General features: G+C 54.8%; 1 protein-coding gene across 2 annotated transcripts in view; it reads left to right on the forward strand.

Annotated features, from left to right (window-relative positions):
• CUX1 (cut like homeobox 1) overlaps positions 1 to 17,713 on the forward strand; it is a 351,017-nt gene that overhangs the window by 60,527 nt on the left and 272,777 nt on the right. For both annotated transcript variants that reach the window (XM_059414613.1, XM_059414614.1), the window contains exon 2: positions 14,724 to 14,834. In XM_059414613.1, coding sequence (XP_059270596.1) covers positions 14,724 to 14,834 — 111 coding nt within the window. The remainder of the gene's footprint in view (positions 1 to 14,723; positions 14,835 to 17,713) is intronic.

A 17,713-nucleotide genomic window follows, 5' to 3' on the forward strand; every position in this document is an offset into this window, starting at 1 on the left:
GAGTAACCAACTCCCGTTCCTGGATATATCCATGTAGCTACAGCCCTGCAAAAAGCTGGATGTTACCAGTTTTTGTTTTTAAAAAAAAAAAAAAAAAAAAAAAAAATCCTTACCCAGGTGTCCCTGCAGCGTGGGCGCTGGGAACTGAACCGTTGTTCAGTTGTCCTCCTCCTCCAGCTGTGAGATCCAGTAGCACAGCCCGGGCTGGCCCATCAGCCCCTTCTGGCAGCTGGCCGGCTTAGGGATCCAGCGGGCTGAGGTCACCCGGGGAAGGGCAGATGTACTGGGAGGGGGAAACCCATTCCCCTGCTTTTAAACCACAAATGTCTTTTGATAACTAGTAAAATTGGCAAGCGGAGTGATTGAAAACATGTGAGAAGTAACTGGATCTAAGTTTCAAGTAGTACATATTTGAAAAGTTTTCCCCAATGTAAAAGTTACTCTTTAAGAGCCTTAAACTAATAAAAACAAGGAAATTCCATGTTACGGCTGCCACTCGGCCTTTCCATTTTTATTCCAGCAGTCAGCTTTGACAGGTCCGACGCCGATTGGCTCCGGGACCCCCGTTGAGTATTTAAAGCCTGGTTGGGGGGTGTCAGGGGGCGGTGGGGGATGGTGGGGGCGGGAACGCGCGCACAAGCTGGCAGCAGCTGGGCTGGGGCCAGTCAGTCTCCACGGTCTTCAATGCCAGGCTCCTAATTCCATTTTAGTATATCCTATTTTCTCTTCTCGGGGCTGCTTCCTGTATTTACTTTATCCACTGAAGCTGATTCAGGATTAATTTAGAGACAGTTCTTGTTTCTTTCCTTTTTCTTGATCTCAGACATGGCTGGGCAGCTGCCCGCTCCGCAGGCGTTCGGGCTGGGCGTCTGGAGCCCTCGGCGACCCTGTCCCTTGTCCTGTGGCTCGTCTGCTGAATCGCTGGGCCCACTCTTAGCCTCCGCTCCCTCCAGTGCCTTCTCCCCGTCACTGCCAGAATGATCTTTCAGAAGAGCTGCCTTGGTCACCGATAGACTGGAGAAGCAGAGACACACTGACTCAGCACAGAGTCTTTCGGGGCCCAGGACGGAGCCCTGGAGCTCTTGCCCTCTGTGCCCTCCGAGCCCGCCAGCCCCAAGCCTATTGTGCTTTTTGAGAGTGTTTTGCTGGCGTGGAAGGAGCAGATTTAGGTGTAGAAAATATTGCCTTGAAACTCTCCCCGCACGGTGGTGTGTTCTTGGTCAGGTGGCCTTCACCACTGTGTCCTCATTCACGGGCAAAGGGGCCATAACGACCGCGTCGCAGGATCCCCGTGGTGATTAAAGCAACAAGGGATGTGATGTGAACTCTAGAGGCAGCTGATTTTATTACCTCCGCCCGCCCTAGGCCTTCTGGAGTCCTCCTCCTCTCCCCGCTCCCGCCACATGACGTCTCCCCCAACCCTCACGGCCACCCCCGGTCCTGCCGCCAGGAGGTCCCCTCTCTCCCTCTCAGCTCCCAGCTCATCTGGGTACCTGTCCTGCAGCGATCTGCCTTACAGTACAGTCCAGTTGTTTTACTGAGTCGGAAGCTCTTTGCGCGTAAGTTCGGCGTGTTGGCCTTTTGGCGCCCTGTCCTTCCCACGGGGAGCTCGGGAACTCCCCCGATGAGTGTGATTAGTGTGAAGCTGGTCATAGCCTTTCCTCGAACTCTTTTGGATACCGGTGGATTCTTCCCGTCGGACCCACTGGCTCTCCCCTGGTCCAGGCGCTCCCACTGCCGCCACATGTTGCCAGGCTTTCGTGCTCGGTGATCATGTCCATTTTCTAAAGTAAACGACAGGTGCCCAGCAACCCACTGGGACCCATTAAGCAGGCACTTAGAGGGACGGGCGTGGAGGCTGGAGTAAACCAGGAAACCCTCTTTCGTCTCAGCTCTTGTTGAAAATCTTGATAAATACGTTGCCGCGCTTTCCAGAATTCGTGGAGTATATGAAACATAATTGATGGTGTTTGTTCGTGATCAGTGACGCTCTTGATTATCGTTGTGGATCTGCGGCAATATTTCCTTTGTGTTTACATCAGCTTGGCAGAACCGAGTGTTTGCTGGCACGGAAGGACACTGGCTGCTGCTGGTGCGTCACTGCCTGTGATGCAGGGCCACGGGCGGAGAAGTTGCCAGTGTCAGGGGGGCCACTTGGGCGGAGCTGCCTCCTGGGGCCGTGCACGGGCGACGTCGCTGTATCTCTGAGAGGGCCAGTGGGGTGAGATGAGACGTGTCCTTTTGTACATCATGCTGTACGGGGGTCTTCCATTTGCCCCCAGACTGGAACCCTCTCGTCCCCTGTGCCTCTCCAGAAGTCACAGAGGTGCAGCCGTAGAGAACCAAGAATGTGGGGTACAGAGAAATGTCATTCCTGGGCTGAGACCAGTGGCGTCTGTGCAATTAAGAAAGGACACATGGAGTCAGGGGAAAACAGGTGCGGAGAACCTGAACTTGGAGCTGTCACGGGGAGATCAGAATGCTTTGTAACTGGCATTCGCTTCCTGCCCCAGGAGCCGTTCCCAGGGCGCCTGGTGGCTGCAGTCGGTTAAGTGTCCGACTCTTGGTTTTGGCTCAGGTCATGATCTCGGGGTCCTGGAATCGGGCCCCACGACGGGCTCCCTGCTCAGTGGGAGTCTGCCTGGGATTCTCACTCCCTCTGCCCCTTCCCCCGCTTGCACCCTCTCTCTCTACGATAAATAAATTTTTTCTTTTCTTTTCTTTCTTTTTTTTTTTTGGAAGATAAATCTTAAAAAAAAAAAAATTCCTTTGCAACCCATGTGGCTCTGTGGAGACCGGGGAGTCAAGCCCCGGGGTGAAGAGGGGACTGTTCGCACCGGCTCAGAGCTCAGAGGGCATTGGGGGCTGCCCCGGCTGAGTGTGAACCGCACTGTGTAGTTAGACTTAGTTTGTCGTGGGTGTGCGTTAGTTAGTGAAAGCTCTCTAGCTGGCTTTCTGAAGTCGGAGTTAAAGCATCTCTCCAGCTCTTTCCCAGAAAGTTCCCTGGACAGGATGGAGTGCAGCTGGTGATGGGAATGGTCACTCCAGTGCCCAGACTGGGCAGACTGGTGGCAGCACGTGGCAGGGCAGCTCACGGAGCTCCCCCTTTTTCTGCCCTGGGGTTCCCATCCACCTAGCACAGCTTGAGGTGAGACTCTTGGAGGATTGAAGCGGCCCCCCTTCGAGTCCCGTTTCTGCTCTGGGCACCAGGAGCCCTCGTGTCCTGTCACCTGTTGGTGCCCAGCACCCAGATTTCCTGACAGCGGCCCGCAGCACGGTGCCAGCAGAGAGTGAAGGAATCACAGGCGACGTTCGCCTTCTCTGCCATGCGTTCTGCCGGGCCATCTGGCGGGCAGCAGTTCCCAACCAATGGCAGGATGCTGTAAACCTCGCTCGCTGAACACGGCACCCCAAATCTCGAAAATTAACTGCAAAAACAAGATCGAAGCTGGCTCCACGGTGGCATCTCTTGGCCTCACGTACGCAGCTCTAGTGCTGTGAACGCACGGCGAGGGTCGATGTCCGTTACGGGTCTGCTTTTCCACAGGAGCTGCTGGGCCGTCTTTTTAAAAAAAACTTTTCCTTCTAAACTGCAGGTTTAAAAAAAAAAATTTTTTTTTTTTTTTTTTGAGAGCTTTTGCGGAGTTTTATTTGCTAATTAAAATGTGAGAAGGGAGCACAGCTACAGGTAGAGTTCTGGTGCAAGCCACAGCTGTGATTTTAAAAAAACCTAACCTGACAGTTTCAAAATGAAGTTATTAGCACTTCACCTATAACTGTGATAGCTTTTAACTTTCATGATCTGTCTCTTCAGCGCCCCATCTACCCCCCCCCCCCGCCCCCATAGCGAGCAAAAAAGGCTTAAGTGAGGACTTTGGAGGATACTTCACCCTTGCAGAAGAAAGTAAGAGCTACCATTTTGGGGGAGCCGTTTTGACTTCCCGGAGATTTTCTTATCCTTCATGCCACGTGGTTTTCCAGCAGCCCTGCGAGCCTGGGCCGGTGGTGTGTTTCACAGATGAGCAGACCGAGGCTCGGGGTGTCTTGGTGACCTGGCGATTCGTAGGCAGGATGGAGCCTGGCTGTCCAGAAATTCTCCAGCTGCTTACTTCCTAGACCTCATTCGTGCCATAAAAGATGGGGCTGTGTGGGAAAATCACCCACAATTGGGTGACAGGTCTTCTCTCACTCACAAAAATAATTACATGAAATGGGCGCTGCTTCTGATCATCAAAATCAGCTGATTGCCCACCAAGTCCAGTCGTATATTCCCACGGACCCTCAGAGTGGCTGTGTCGCAGCCGAGACACCGGCGGGCTGGCTTGTTGCACGGCATGTGTCTGTGCCGGCAGATGTTTGTGGCTGGGGTAGCCCAAACAGTGAGAGAGAGAGAGAGAGCGAGCTGCAGGGCGGTGGATGGCTTTGCCGCCAAGCATTTTCCCAGAGAAGTGGAAGGGAACCGTTGCCAGAGTGGCTGGTGCCCTAACAAATTGATTCCTGCCAAACAATAGAAACAAATATTTTCAACAGACAGAAATTTTGGCTCCTAAAGCATTCAAATTAAAGGCTTTATTTTCTGAAACAAATACTTTAGGAAGAAAACGTTTACCAGCGTAGATGAGATCAGAGCTATTCCTCTGGCAGCGGCTTAATTATTTTTTGAGATCCGAGCACGTTTTTTTCTGTTCCTGCTTCATTTTTTAGCCCATGACCTTCCCTCCTGTTTGCTGGAGAAAGTCAGGTGCATTAAGCTGGAGCACAGGGAAGGGGTGGCACCGGGTTTACCGCGGAGAACCTCAGCTTCCATGGAGATGGTCTTCCAGGTCCAGATCCAGCTCTCAGCTCCACCCCCGACCCCTATGTGGTTGGTGTGTTTTGGGCGGATCCCACCGGCTACTCGTTGGTTTCATCTGTCTGTTAAATGTCAGTCTTGTAGCAGCGAATAGCATCCCCCCTGGAGCCTAGAGAGTCATTCTAGACCAGCAGAGTGCAGTGCATTGATGCAGTGGTGCTTACCGGTGTACCTTTGTCATCGTGTAGTTGCCACTAGCCCTTGGAACGTGGCTACTGCAGTGGAGAAACGGAATCTCTAATTTCAGTGGATGTAGCCACACGTGGCTAGTGGCTGCTGGGGCTAGTGCAGTTCCCTGTCCTCCCCCTCCTTTAGTTAATTGGTTCTGGGGCCCAATTACTTGGTTGACAGGGCAGCCTCTCTGCATCCTGAATGCAGTGGTGGGTGTTCGAGGTATCTTTTCTCTCTGACACCCACCCATCTCCTGTCCCGCAGCCAGAGCTAGACCGCAGACACCCCGGATCCAACTGTTGTGGGTGTTTTAAAATGGTGACAAGTTCTCATTTGGCTTTATTTATTTTTTTTTAAGATTTTATTTATTTGACAGAGAGAGAGAAAGAGAGATGAGGGAACACAAGCAGAGGGAGTGGGAGAAGGAGAAGCAGGCTTCCTGCCGAACAGGGAGCCCGATGCAGGGCTGGATCCCAGGCCTCTGGGATCACAACCCGAGCCGAAGGCAGATGGTTAATGACTGAGCCACCCAGGTTCCCCTCTCATTTGGTTTTAAAACACATGTCCTGATGTGTACTAAGTGTAAGAAGGGTGATGGATGTCCCAAAGTCAAGGGAGCTATATTCCCTGGGTGCTTGTTAGCAAAGGCAAGTCTCTTACCTGCCCCAGCCTCAGTCTCCCTATCTGGGATGTGGGATGAGCAGAGCTCATGTGGCTGCTTCACTTTGAAGTGCATCCCGAGCCCTACAGGATGGGGGGCGGTGCCAATAGGTTGGACCTCAGCAGCCGTCCCCGGGTCCTGTGGGGGGCACGGACGTGGAGGCTGTGGCCTGGGGAAACACAGAGGAGCAGAAGACAAGGGGTTTAGCCAAGGAGGCCCTCGCTGCAACCCGAGAATGAAGCAGGGGAGAAAGCAGTAGCGAGCCCAAGCAAATGAGAGAACCAGACAGCAAGGACAGGTGGAGAGGCCAGGAGAGGAGGAAGGCAGGCACTTTGGGGCTCTCCGGAGAAGTCTAGGATGGGGGGGGCGAGCACTCCTGCCATGTGGGGCCACGTGTGTCTACAAGGTGGAGGCCGGCGGGCAGATTTTAATTTTGTATAATAGAGCCAAAGAGAACGGTAAAGAAGGCTACTTAGAAAACAGACATTTTTATAGCTCAGAACTGGGCAGGTATCAGCAGTTTCCTCTGCCTTGGTCAGTTTGCAAAGCAGACTCCCTCTTGTCGGGGTTAAAGGCGTCCTTCCGTCTCACTGCCGCAGCCCCCCGGCCACACGGGCCTCCTCCCCGCCGCACCGGTGCTCTGATCGTCTCCCTTTCATTATGCATCACCGAGACGCCGTCTCTCATGTCTCACTGTTTCAATGAGAGTCTGGCAAGTATTATATGTAGCGCAGTGCTTGTTGGATACATCTGGCATTTTTGTCTTTGCATAGTGGGTTTGCAACGGGGTGAAAAACAACAAAAAACAAAACCTTGGTTCTCTGTCGAAATTTCTCCATCCCGAGGACTTCTCAAAAAGGGCTTGTGTGAGAACCTTGTACTGGTAGCCTTTGTTTAGGCCAGGGTATTTGTTTTTATTCACTTTTTATTTTATGAGTCGGTAACACATTCACTTGATTGAAAATTCTGTTTAAACATTGACACCGAGGCACCTTGCCCGCACCACTGTTCGCTCCCCCCTCTGCCCATTCCTGGCGGGGGTGTCGCCTTCAGACGGGGCAGCGACAGGCAGTAAGTCTGTGTTGGAGTAAATCGTTTTATTTGCATTTCCTAGATCAGGAACTAATAATATTAGGTCACGTCCCAGACTGGTTAAGTCCTGAGTACGTATCAGACGACCCCTACCATCTTCAGGGTAAAAGGATCTCGAGGGAACAGCCTTTACACGAGGCTGGATCCGCTTGAATAGGGAGAGAAGAGAGAACCGACCGTAGTCCTCATAGTAGGCATTTTACCCTGTTTAATCCGTGCGGCAGCCCCGTGAGATGTGTATTAGTGTCCCTGCTTTAGGATAGAGAGCTCGGCCGGTCCGTGTGCACACTGTGCACAGAGATCCTGTCTTTCTCGAGGGATGTCGGGGAGCAGGACCCTCGTACCTCGTGGTGGGACACCCACACTGGGAGTACGGCCACTGGGGTGTGGGGATCCGGCCGGAAGGCTGTGTCCTGCGCCGGGACTCTGATCCCCAGGCTGTTAGTGGAAGAGCCATGTTCATTTCATGGGGCTGCACCGTGTTTCTGACTCAGCCCCCCCCGACCCCCAAGCTAGAAACCTGAGCTGGAGGCAGTCCCCTTGCTTGTCCACACACCCACCTCTCTGCTCCCTGAGTTGGAGAGTCACAGGGCAGGTGTGTGTTTCACCTCTGCTTGGCCAGTGTTTACTGAGCCCCTGCTAGGAGCCGGGCTCCCCGGGGCTGCCCCCAGAGAGCACGCTCCCTGCCTCGGGAAGAGCACTCGCTCCCCAGGACCCCTCCTGAGCTCTCCTTCTGGGAAGGAACCCTACTCACAGGCAGTGGAAGAGTCTCAACAGTGAAGCCCATGTCTGCTTTGCTGCTTCCTCTTTTACCCCAAAGCACTGTCTCTGGGATGGATGTTTCCCACCCGTTTTCCCGTTCCGTATTCTTGGGACGGAGTGCTGATGACAGTGGCTTCCTGGGTTGCTGCTCGGAGAACTCGCCAGGGTGGCTCCGTCAGGAAGGAGTCCCTCTTGGGCAAATGATCCCAATTCTTATAAAATGTTACCATTCTCGGGCTCGAACCAGGATCCTTGGAGGCTGAGCAAGAGGGGAGTGTGGGTCTCTCCCAGGACCCCCTGCCGCCTTCCCCGTCCATCCTGCCTTTTAAGAAGCCGGCTCTGTCAGCCTGACCCCCTCCTCCTCCTCAGCCCCCAGTCTGCTAAACTGTTCTAGAACATTCTCTGCCATTCAGGGCCTCAGTGCTTGCAGCCGTGTCTCTTTCCGACTGGAGGCCTTGCAGTTGTTAAATTTGTCCCCTCTTTGGTACATTTTGCCTTCTTTTTTTTTTTTTCTTTCTTCTTTTTTAAACTTATTCTTTCATTTGGCAAATATTGACTGCCTGCCTGTGATGTACCCCAGCACCACGTAAAGTGCTGGGAATTCTGTAGCAAGCAAAAGGCAGGCCCCGCTGGAGCTTACGGCCCACGGGGAGACGCACCAACCTCGCACACTTGCACACACACGCGAACTGCAAACCAGGGTTGCTTCCACAAGGCACACGTGGTCTGGGGAGCTGGGCTCACCCACTTTACAGTCTCTTCCGGGGTCGGGTGGAAGAGGATGGGGTTGGGAAAGGTATTCAGTTGGAGATCTGACAGTTTGATGGCGGGGAGCAGGGACAGGCCACCAAGCAGAGGGAACAGCCGGTGCTGAGGGTCCAAGGGAAAGGAGGGGGCCGGGCCTTCTGGGGACAGCAGAGAAAGGCCCGTGTGCCCTGCCCCCTAGGAAGCCACTGGAGGCTCTGAGCAGGGAATGACAAGCTCAGATCTGGGCAGTGTTCCCTCTCTTGGAGGGGGTGTGTGTGTCCTCCGCACACGTACAGCTCCCCCAGCTCCGTCCGTGGTCATTGGTGCCCCGGAGGAATGCTGAGCACCTAAGTCTTGGACCGCCTGTATGACTCCAGGATCCCTGCCTTCCTGCCTTTCGTTGTGCTGTTTTTCTCCGTTCAGTTCATCCACTGCCCCTCCGTGGAGAGGGTCCCTGCTGAAGGCTGTGTGACTTCTGTGGCAAGTGCATCTTTGTTGAGCGAGTGCTCACTGCTGGCCCCTCCGTGCCATCCCATCACAGAATCCTGGAGCCGGCACTCAGACTCTGGTGGCACTCGCTTTGAATCAAAGATTGTGAGCAGGAAACCGATGGATGAGCGCCAGGTGTCTGCAGAGGGCACTTGGGAAACGGGTCAGACTTGGTCTTCTATCTAAACTTGAAATTAAGCGAGAGCTGTAGCATTTACTCTGGGTGTTCTGCAAGGTTTTCCTTTAAATATCACCCTTGGTCAGTGCACACACCCACCAACAGAACAAAATGCACTTCCTGCAGCTCCGCGGGGAGCAGCGCTCTGGGAAGGGGGGCAGTCAGTTTTTCCTTATCCGTCTATCAGAGCCTGCATCCCATTACAGGGAAAAGAAGGGAGATTTGGAAAGATAAAGGTGTACTTTTTAGCAGACGGCATTATAGTTAGGTGCTCAGAATTCCAAAGGTATGAAGGGGAGAAGGTGAGAGCATCTCCCTGCTGGCCACTGGCCTGCTTGTCCAGTCTCCTCCCAGCATAGAGGGTGGTAACCACATCTTGTACCTATAGAGCCTTCCAGAGGCATCTCGTGCATATGCAAGTACAGGAAATGTGTGCACACCTTCCTGTCCGCTCGCGGTGGGTGTCTTGGTCACTGTTGGGGGACACGTTTGGGGAAATGGCCTTTACGTTTCTATCTGAACCCATGTATTTCCATGTTGGCCTGTTCCTCTTGGGTCTCTGCCCCCTCCCCTACCCGGGGGGGGGGGTGTTGCTGACCAGGCTCCTGGTTCCTCTGAGCCCTGTTCTTGGGTCTCTGACAGCACCTACGTCGTTGGCTGTGCCAGGGACTCGGTGAGCCCCAGGGGAGGAGAAAGAGGGTAATGGGGACCTAGTCCCTCTCACCCATGGGCCCCAGCCGAGATGGGCATCTTTCGTGAAAACTTGGAATGCTTTCTTGGTGGAAGTTATGTTCTCTTCCAAACCTCGGCTCTGTTTTGGTTCCTTGGGCCCGGTCCCTTCTGTCTTGTTGCTCTTCTGTGCCTGCCTGGTTCCTTGGCTGGACCATGGGCACCTGGAGGTCGGAGTCAGCTTCTGATTCATCCGTACATCCCTGGAGCCTCCGTCCTGGGTGGCAGACTAAGTTCGGGCCACCCGGGTCAAGTGTGCGGTCAAGTATGTGGCTCTGATAGTACAGGATAGTACGTGCTCTTGATGGATCACGTCCCGTGCCACAAATTGAACGGGCTTATCTTAATTTTTATTTCTAGAGAGGGAACGTCATTTACCCAGAACCACACAGGTTACAGCAGGCATGGAGCCTGGATTCCAAACCAGGCTTCTCCGAGGCCAGTGTCTGCAGGGTCTTCGGATGTTCTGTGTTGGGGTCTGGGCAAGGGGGCGTGATGGAAGGGGGCTGGTCGGTGGTCGCGCGGGCTCCTTACAGCCCTGTCTAGCCAGAACAGCTTCATTGGTCCCCCGACCCTGTTGCTGGAAAGGAAGCAGAAAAAGCCCCGGGGTAGGGGTTGCCTTGTCCTTTTTGTTTGAGTCCTCGTAGTTTTACCGAGAAAGCCATTTGGAATTCATATTCAAGATTTGCTGTTTGATCGGCTTGTCAGGTGAGCCTGAAGGAAACACCAGATGAACTAAGCCTTGGAATGAAAGTCAGAGATAAGAACCAGAGAATACTTTTCATGCTCTAGCCCAGGGGTGCTGGGGGAGAAGCCCAGAGGGAGCAGGGGGCCGAGGCCGGCCTGGCCTGGGAGCATTAGAAGGGGAGCCTCAGAGAAGTACCGCGGGTACCCCGTCCCCGCCGGTTTAATACAGACAAACAGGGGACGTACATACTCCAAAGGTGAGCAGTTTCAGACTGATCAGTGACGTTACGAAGACTCGTTTATTTTTGGGGAAAATTTTCTTTTAAATAGGCCATTAGTGGCACTTTGTAATTTTTGTGGCTAATACATCTTTAACACTGGCTGAGAGGCTGGCGTTCCAGCAGAGAGAAAGTGAAAGCGTTAGGAGCTTTGCCCTTGGAGGATCCGTCTGAAAAAGAGGAAGAGCATCCCAGAAATTCTTAGCGGCGAGGCCGGCAGGATTGCAGGCATCCGCAGCTCTGTGGCAGACCGCCGTCTCCCAGCAAGGACTGTGCCTGTGCACACACAGCCTTGGCTCCAAAGCCACTGGTCTTGCTCTGGACCTCGTCACCTCTTGGCGCCAATTGCCACTTGGTGACTTGGAACAAAAATTGCAGTTTCTGCATCCAGGTGCCTGTCCATGTAAAACACTTTTCCAGGATGATTTCCACCTCTTTCGGCCTTGTTGGAAGTACCTATGTGCCCAGAGCCCACGGGTTTGCCGCCAGCCCTGCCACCTCCCCGTCCCTTTGGACCTGGGGCTGTCAGATGTTTAGAATCTTTCTTAATCATTTCGAGGGGACGCCTTCCTCTGCCCTTCCCCAGGAAAGTCCTGGCCCGGGTGAGTGGTATTTTCTGCAACTGGCCACCTCCTCCTTGTTCCTAAGCCCCGAGACTGGCCAGTGTGCAGCGCGTTGTGCAAGAAACAGCTGTTGTTTTGACAAAGGACGGGCTGGCCTGCCTTTTTGAATTACCAGAGTGAGTCAAGAGGTCATTTATTCCAGGCCTCTGCTCCTGGGCAGGTGGACAAGGAGGGACCACGAACCTGCATGTATGGGACGCATGATGTAAAATATATTTCTGTATGTAAATCTGTATTTTTTCACATTAGCGGGATTTAAGAAATTAACATATAGTACAGGTTTTCTAATTATGTAATACATGCACGCGGCTAAAATAGTCAAAAGATACGGTTGACCCTTGAACGTTGAGGATTGGGGCGCCAACCGCCCGCATGGTCAGAAATTCACGTTATAACTCTGGACACCCCTGAAACTTAACCTGCTGTTGAGTGGAAGCCTGAGCATAGCTTAAATGATCGATTAACTCGTATTTTGTATGTCACGTGTCGTATTCCGTATTCTGCAATAAAATAAGCGAAAGAAAAGAAAACGTTATTAAGGAAACGAAAAGGAAGAGAAAATACATGTACGGTGTCGCGTCACAACAAACCCACACCTACCTAAGTGGCCCCGCGCAGGTCAAACCCGTGTTCTTTGAGGGTCAGCCGTCCGGTGAAGGGCATGTCCATCTCTCCCCTCCCTCCCCCCACCCAAAGCCTTCTCAGAGCCAAGCAGTTACAAGTATCTTTTGTATATTTCTGGAGACAATCAGAGCTTATGCAAGGGTATGTAGAGAGAGCCTTTCAAACAGTACAAGCATTGTTTTGCACTTTGCTCTTTTTGCTTAAATATGTCTTGAAGATCATCCCGTCTCCTAGTGCGCATGGAGCTTTTTTTTTTTTTTTAAACCATTGCCAAATGGTCCTCGAGTGGATATGTGGGTGCACTCTTGTTGGATACTGCAGTTGGTTCCCAGTTTTTGCTTCCCCCGCCCCTTTGTGAGGTTTTAGTGCTTTTCAGATGAGGGGACTCTCCATGCTTTTTTTTTTTTAAGTGACTCAGGGACTGAGGATTCTGTATTTTAGGGCCCCACCGCCACCTCCCCTAAACCCATTAAATTCCCTTGTTAATGTGTCATTATGTTTGACACTTTGAGAATAGGCAGGCCGGGTAGATAATAAAACAGTATTTGGCTTATGTTTAATAGCTGTCTCTTCTCTGTGTTGTCCCAACAGCCTTAGAAAGCCTCAGTGTCCTTCATAAGGACTCGGGGGAGGTTTTGCAAGGGACCCGGTCAAAGATTGTGAGCCCTAAGTCCGACCGGGCAAGCACAACCTTTCCTTGCTGTGCCAATCTGTTTCCACGGTGGCGGGTGGTGGCGTGGTATTAAATTTGGGGCCCCCCTGTTGGTTTCTCATGTGGACGTGCATATGTCTGCATGCGTGGGGAAGAGAGTGTGGCAGGCCTGTGGCGGGTCCCCAACTACCAGCAGCAGGTCACCCCAGGCACACTGGCCCTGTGGCTCCACGACGAAGGTGGGTTTGCTGTCTCCCACCAAGCGACCTGTCCCGGGCTCAGCCCTTCTGAGTTGGCCTTTCTGACAGATGTGCCCGTGAGGTTCCTTGGCACTGGGCTGGGCTGGACTCCAGGGAGAGGGACATGTAGGGACCCCAGGGCTCTTCCATGTCTCCTGCAGCACTGCCCCCACTGTCCCCACGCTGGTCCCCCTGGATAGGAAGGTGTCGTCGGGAGGGGGGCGGTCAGGGCCGGGCCGCACGGTCACCTCTGTGACCCCAGCGTCCAGTGGCTCCAGCAGACTGGGTGACACCCCCTCCCCTTCCAGGAAGGAGGGTCCTCCTTGAAAGCGGTCCCGAGCTCTTTGTTTTTCTCCACGTTTTCTGCATCTGCGGGCAATGGGAACCAAACATCAACTCTACTTTTTCTGTCATGTTTCAATATTGGCATTGCTCCCCACTTCTTGAAGCCTCCTTTTATAACTTCTGCTGCTGCCGCTTAAATATAGCCGCCGAAGTCCTCCTCCTAACCAGATTGTTTATATTTTTGAAAAGCCTTCTGCTTCTCTGCGATTGCTCCCTCTTCCCCGTCCCCGTCCCCGCAGCGCCACATGGGTTTCGGTTGCTCTTTTTTTCCTGCCTTCACTCGACTGGGATGTGTTTCAAATGTGGTCTATCAAAATGTGCAGTGTTTCCCTCTTTTCTGCAGTAGCTTTGACATCTGTTCTTGAATCCTAGCCCATGTTATTCTTTTGGACTTGTTTGCCCAAGATTTGCTGTAATGCCAGAAACACGAAAGGGGAGAGCGTGGTGGGGGGGGGGGGGGGTATGCGCACGCCCCCCCCCTTAAAACTGTCTGCCATTCCCCAGTCGATAGCACGCTGGATGTTGGCTCCAGCGCCCTGTCGTCTCGTCTGGCAGTGGCCCACCCTGGCGGGCACAAGTGGAGTGCCCACCAGGAGGCCCTACAGACCTGCTGGGGTTATTTCCGCCCAAAAGGGAAACAGGCGGGACTTGGTGGGCTTGGTGGAGGGTGCGTGGAGGGGAGAGGCACATGCTTCCTGGGATCTCTGTCTCTGACTTCCCCCGCCTTTCGGTCTGCCATTGGGTCCTTGCTCTGCCGGGCCTCGGGGGGAGGGGCCGTACCATAGAGAAGCCACGTGGAGCAGCCGCACTGTATCCTAAGCAGAATGTGCCGGTGTGTGTCTTTAGTCACGAAGTCCACTCAGTGAGAAAAGCGGCCTTTCGGTGGCTACGGCGGCATGTCCTCGTGCCCCTGCTGTCAGCCAGGACACCACTCTGGGCCCATCTGCCACAGCCTTGTTTGAAACCGGTCCTGCTGACAGCTCCTCCCAGAATTCCCGAGGCCAGGGCACAGGTCGTCTCTGCTTTGAGTGTCATTTTGTCGTGTGGACAGAGGTCCCCTTCCAGGGGACCTGCTCTTGGCAGCTCTCAGGGTGTCCGTGCGAGGAAAATAGTTGGAGGAAAACCGCCGTTTCCAGGTGCCTCATTTTCAGAGTTGACCACATACCGCAAATCACAATTCTTGGAAATAGGCTCTTAAAGGTCCCCCTGAAAGCGAGTAGCAGGTTAATTCGGATAGTCCTGGACGTGATACGCCACCAAAGATCCAGCCCACGCGGTTGAAGACAGACAGATTGCAGGGTTTAGCGGAGAAAAACGTTTCGGCGTGTTCTGTCCTGGAAGTAGGTGTTCGTGTGCGTGGAAACAGGGCACACCGAGCTGAGCCATTCGGGTTTTCTGGGACCAGTGCATGGACTGGAGGGGAACTGCCTCAGTATCCACTTCCTCCCCACCGCCGCCTCCAGCCCCCTCTGCCCGGGAGCCGAGACTCCCCATAGCCACGGGGGACCCCTCCTGGGTTCTGCCAAAGGCAGATGTGGTCTCCTCTGGTTCGCAGCGCAGTGACGATCTGGTCCTCCCTTTCGTGTCTCCGCAGAGGGAACTCGATGCCACCGCAACAGTACTGGCGAACCGGCAAGATGAAAGCGAACAGTCCAGAAAGCGACTTATCGAGCAGAGCCGCGAGTTCAAGAAGAACACTCCAGAGGTGAGGCCACAGTACCGTCCCGGTCTCGGCGCGGGGGTCTCCTCATTCCCGTCCGTATGCGGGAGCCGTGGTGCAAGCATTGTGTCCCCAGCAGGCTGTGTGCCCCTCTGCGGGTGGGGACCTGGGGCTCTCTGGACAGGAGAAAGCACGAGCTCATTCCAGAGGCAGACACTGGCCTGGCTGGGTGTTGGCAGGCACGTGGCCAGCGGCGTGGCCCATCTGGGCGTCCAGCCCCCGCGCTCCTCGCCCACGTCTGTAAGCACGCCTCCCCGAGTCCTCGGGAGCCCCGAGCACGAGGGCGTAGTGGGATGGGGTGTGGGGGTCCTCAGAGCGCCCCTTCCCCTGTGTGATATCTGCAGGCCACACGTATCTGAGAAGGCTGCCTGCAGACCAGACATTTCGTCGGGTAGGGCCTATGAGACGCTTGTTTCCCGAAATACGCTTTAAAGGGCGCTGCAGACGTGCTCCTCACGAGCTACTTTTTCTGCTCTCTCTTGTAAGTGCGTGTTGGAAAGGCAGTGTTTCGGGGGGTTCGGGAAGCATCTTCCCAGTCTGTTGCCCAGGCCCCTCGGTCCCTCTCAGAGGCTTTTTAAGACATGAAAAGCAAGGAAAGTTTGAGAGACAGTTGAACAGACGTGGGAATTGCGTTCTGGGAGCTTCCGCCGGTCTGGCCCGCGGTGGTTCTCGTGCTGTGGGGCCCTCGCCCCAGCCTGCCGCTCCCCCCGCTCAGGTGAGAGCAGACCGCAGCCGCCCACATGCCTCTGTGGGGGACACGGAGCAGGTCAGGAGGGGAGGCTGCCGCTGAGGTGCCCGGTACTTCTGAGAAATCGAGGCACGATGGGAACTGTCAGAAGCAGACCCGTTTCTGGTGGGCCGGAGTAACTCGCTGTTTGAGGGCGGGTTGTCGTGAATCATTTTGGGGGATAAGTAAGTAATCCTCTATTTCAGAATAAATATGTGGGGGAGAAGGCAGGATGGCCCAGCGGGAAGCAAGGGGCTCTCCCGGGGCAGGTCCCCGTAAGAGATTTACATTCAGACCACCGCCTGCCCCCCCTCCTGCCCTTCAGCGTGGCTCTGGCACGTGTTACCCAAGCAGAAGTGCGCACTACAGTGATGAGGCCCGGGTCACCGTTCCACGCGGGGATGGGGGAGCCGCTGCGCTCCATGGTCCGCCTCGTCTCGAGTGAAGGCCGGAGCCCACGGAGCAGCCAGGCAGCAGGACCCCCTTCCTTCAGGCGCTGCCCTCCTGTCAGTCAGGGCCTTTCAGAGCAGGCCTTCCAGGAGGGTCCGGCTGTGGGGTTTCCCGAGCTCTCCTCCTTGTCCTTGACCCCGTGTCCCCTGGCCGACCCCCTTCACCTCGGTCTCTCCAGCCACTCTTCACACCGTTCCAGTGACGAGCGGTCATCTGCTCTCCTGGGTTCTTACTCCCCTTCCCTTGCTGACCGTAAGTCCAGGGCTCTCCATAGAAAGCGTAAAGCAGAAGGTCAAGGTCATCCTTCCCAGGCAGCAGACAATAAGTAAATGTGGCCCGTCCTGTGGTAAGTGGTGGGAGGAGGAGGAGTGGAGAATTGCGTTCCTGGATGTTCCTCCGGAGGCCCAGGCTCCTGTCAGATCCCAGGGCTGGAGCCCATCCCGCCGCTGAGGGCCCAGCTGGTAAATTCTGGGGACAGCCCCTCCACTGACGTGGAAACCGGGGATCGGCTCCCAGAGCTTGAGGAAGCCCCCCCTGAACTGTGGCATTTTCTCTCCCGATCCCAGTAAATAGGAGAGGTTCAGGGAAGGAGCAGCTTGGGTGGTAAATGCCATTTGGGGTGTTTCTTTGCCGGGCACGTTTTGAGACACTGTCTTCCTTGGAGAAGCAGGCTCAGAGCACACCTGGAAGGGGACGGAAGGTTGCGGTCCTGCTTGCTCCTGGCCTTCGCCGGCGGGTCGAGGCTAGTGCTCGTTCAGGCTGCTTCTGCGGGAGGAGAGTCCGCTGCCCCAGGAGTTACCGGGGAGCTGGGGAGGCCGAAGCTGCTTGCAGGCCCCGCGCCGCCTCCCCTTGCATTTTCCCATCCCGGGTCCGTCCTTGAAATCTGGGTGGTCCCTGTGGGAACGCTGGGGCCAGAACAGGTGGAGAAGGCAGGTTCACTTAGGCCACCAACCAGCCAGAATGCTCCAGAGAGGAGGCCAGACTGGGGTGGGGGGGGGGGGGGCGGGGCGAGTAGCTACAGGGGGGGCCTCTGGGGTACACGGAGGGCGGGGCTGTGGGGGGCAGGTCTGGTGAGTGTGGGGTCTGCAATCCAGAAGGGCTGTTCAGTTGTCTGTCTGGGTCTCAGTGCGGGGGCCCGACTGTTTCTCCAGCATCGGTTCTTCCTGTGGCTCTCCGCTGGGGGACCGCTCCGCCCCTGACCAAGTCAACGCAGTCGAGGGAGCTCTTACAGAGATTGGGCGTGTAAAAGTGAAGGCTGCTTAGAGCTTTGTTCTCAGGGGTAAAAAATAATAATAATAATAAAATAAAAATCAGCTTGTTGGCGGGAGAGGCATCTCCCCGGGGTAGACATACACCAGGAACCTCACGCCTCCCAGAGCTGGGAAGAAGGAGCGGGCCCTTGTTCCAGGGTGGCCAGCGTGGCAGGGCCAAGGCCAGGGCTGTGCCGCCGGCTGACGAGAAGGCTACGGTCCGTCTCTGTTCTGGGGAAGCAGAAAGTGCGCTCCGAGTGTCTGTGAACAGCTAGTGGGGCCGGTGCGCAGGTCAGGCACCGGAGAAGAGGCAGAGGTGATGTGAGTAGGGTTGTCTCCCGACGGGGAGGTTGTATTTTCCCGCCTGGCCCTGCCCCAAGGGCAGCTGGAAAAGCTCAAGTGCAGAGGGCAGGCTGGGCTCCACAGGTGGGCTCCGC

This window comes from Mustela nigripes, chromosome 11 (genome assembly GCF_022355385.1).
Source record: "Mustela nigripes isolate SB6536 chromosome 11, MUSNIG.SB6536, whole genome shotgun sequence".
NCBI classification, from domain to species: Eukaryota; Metazoa; Chordata; class Mammalia; order Carnivora; family Mustelidae; genus Mustela; species Mustela nigripes.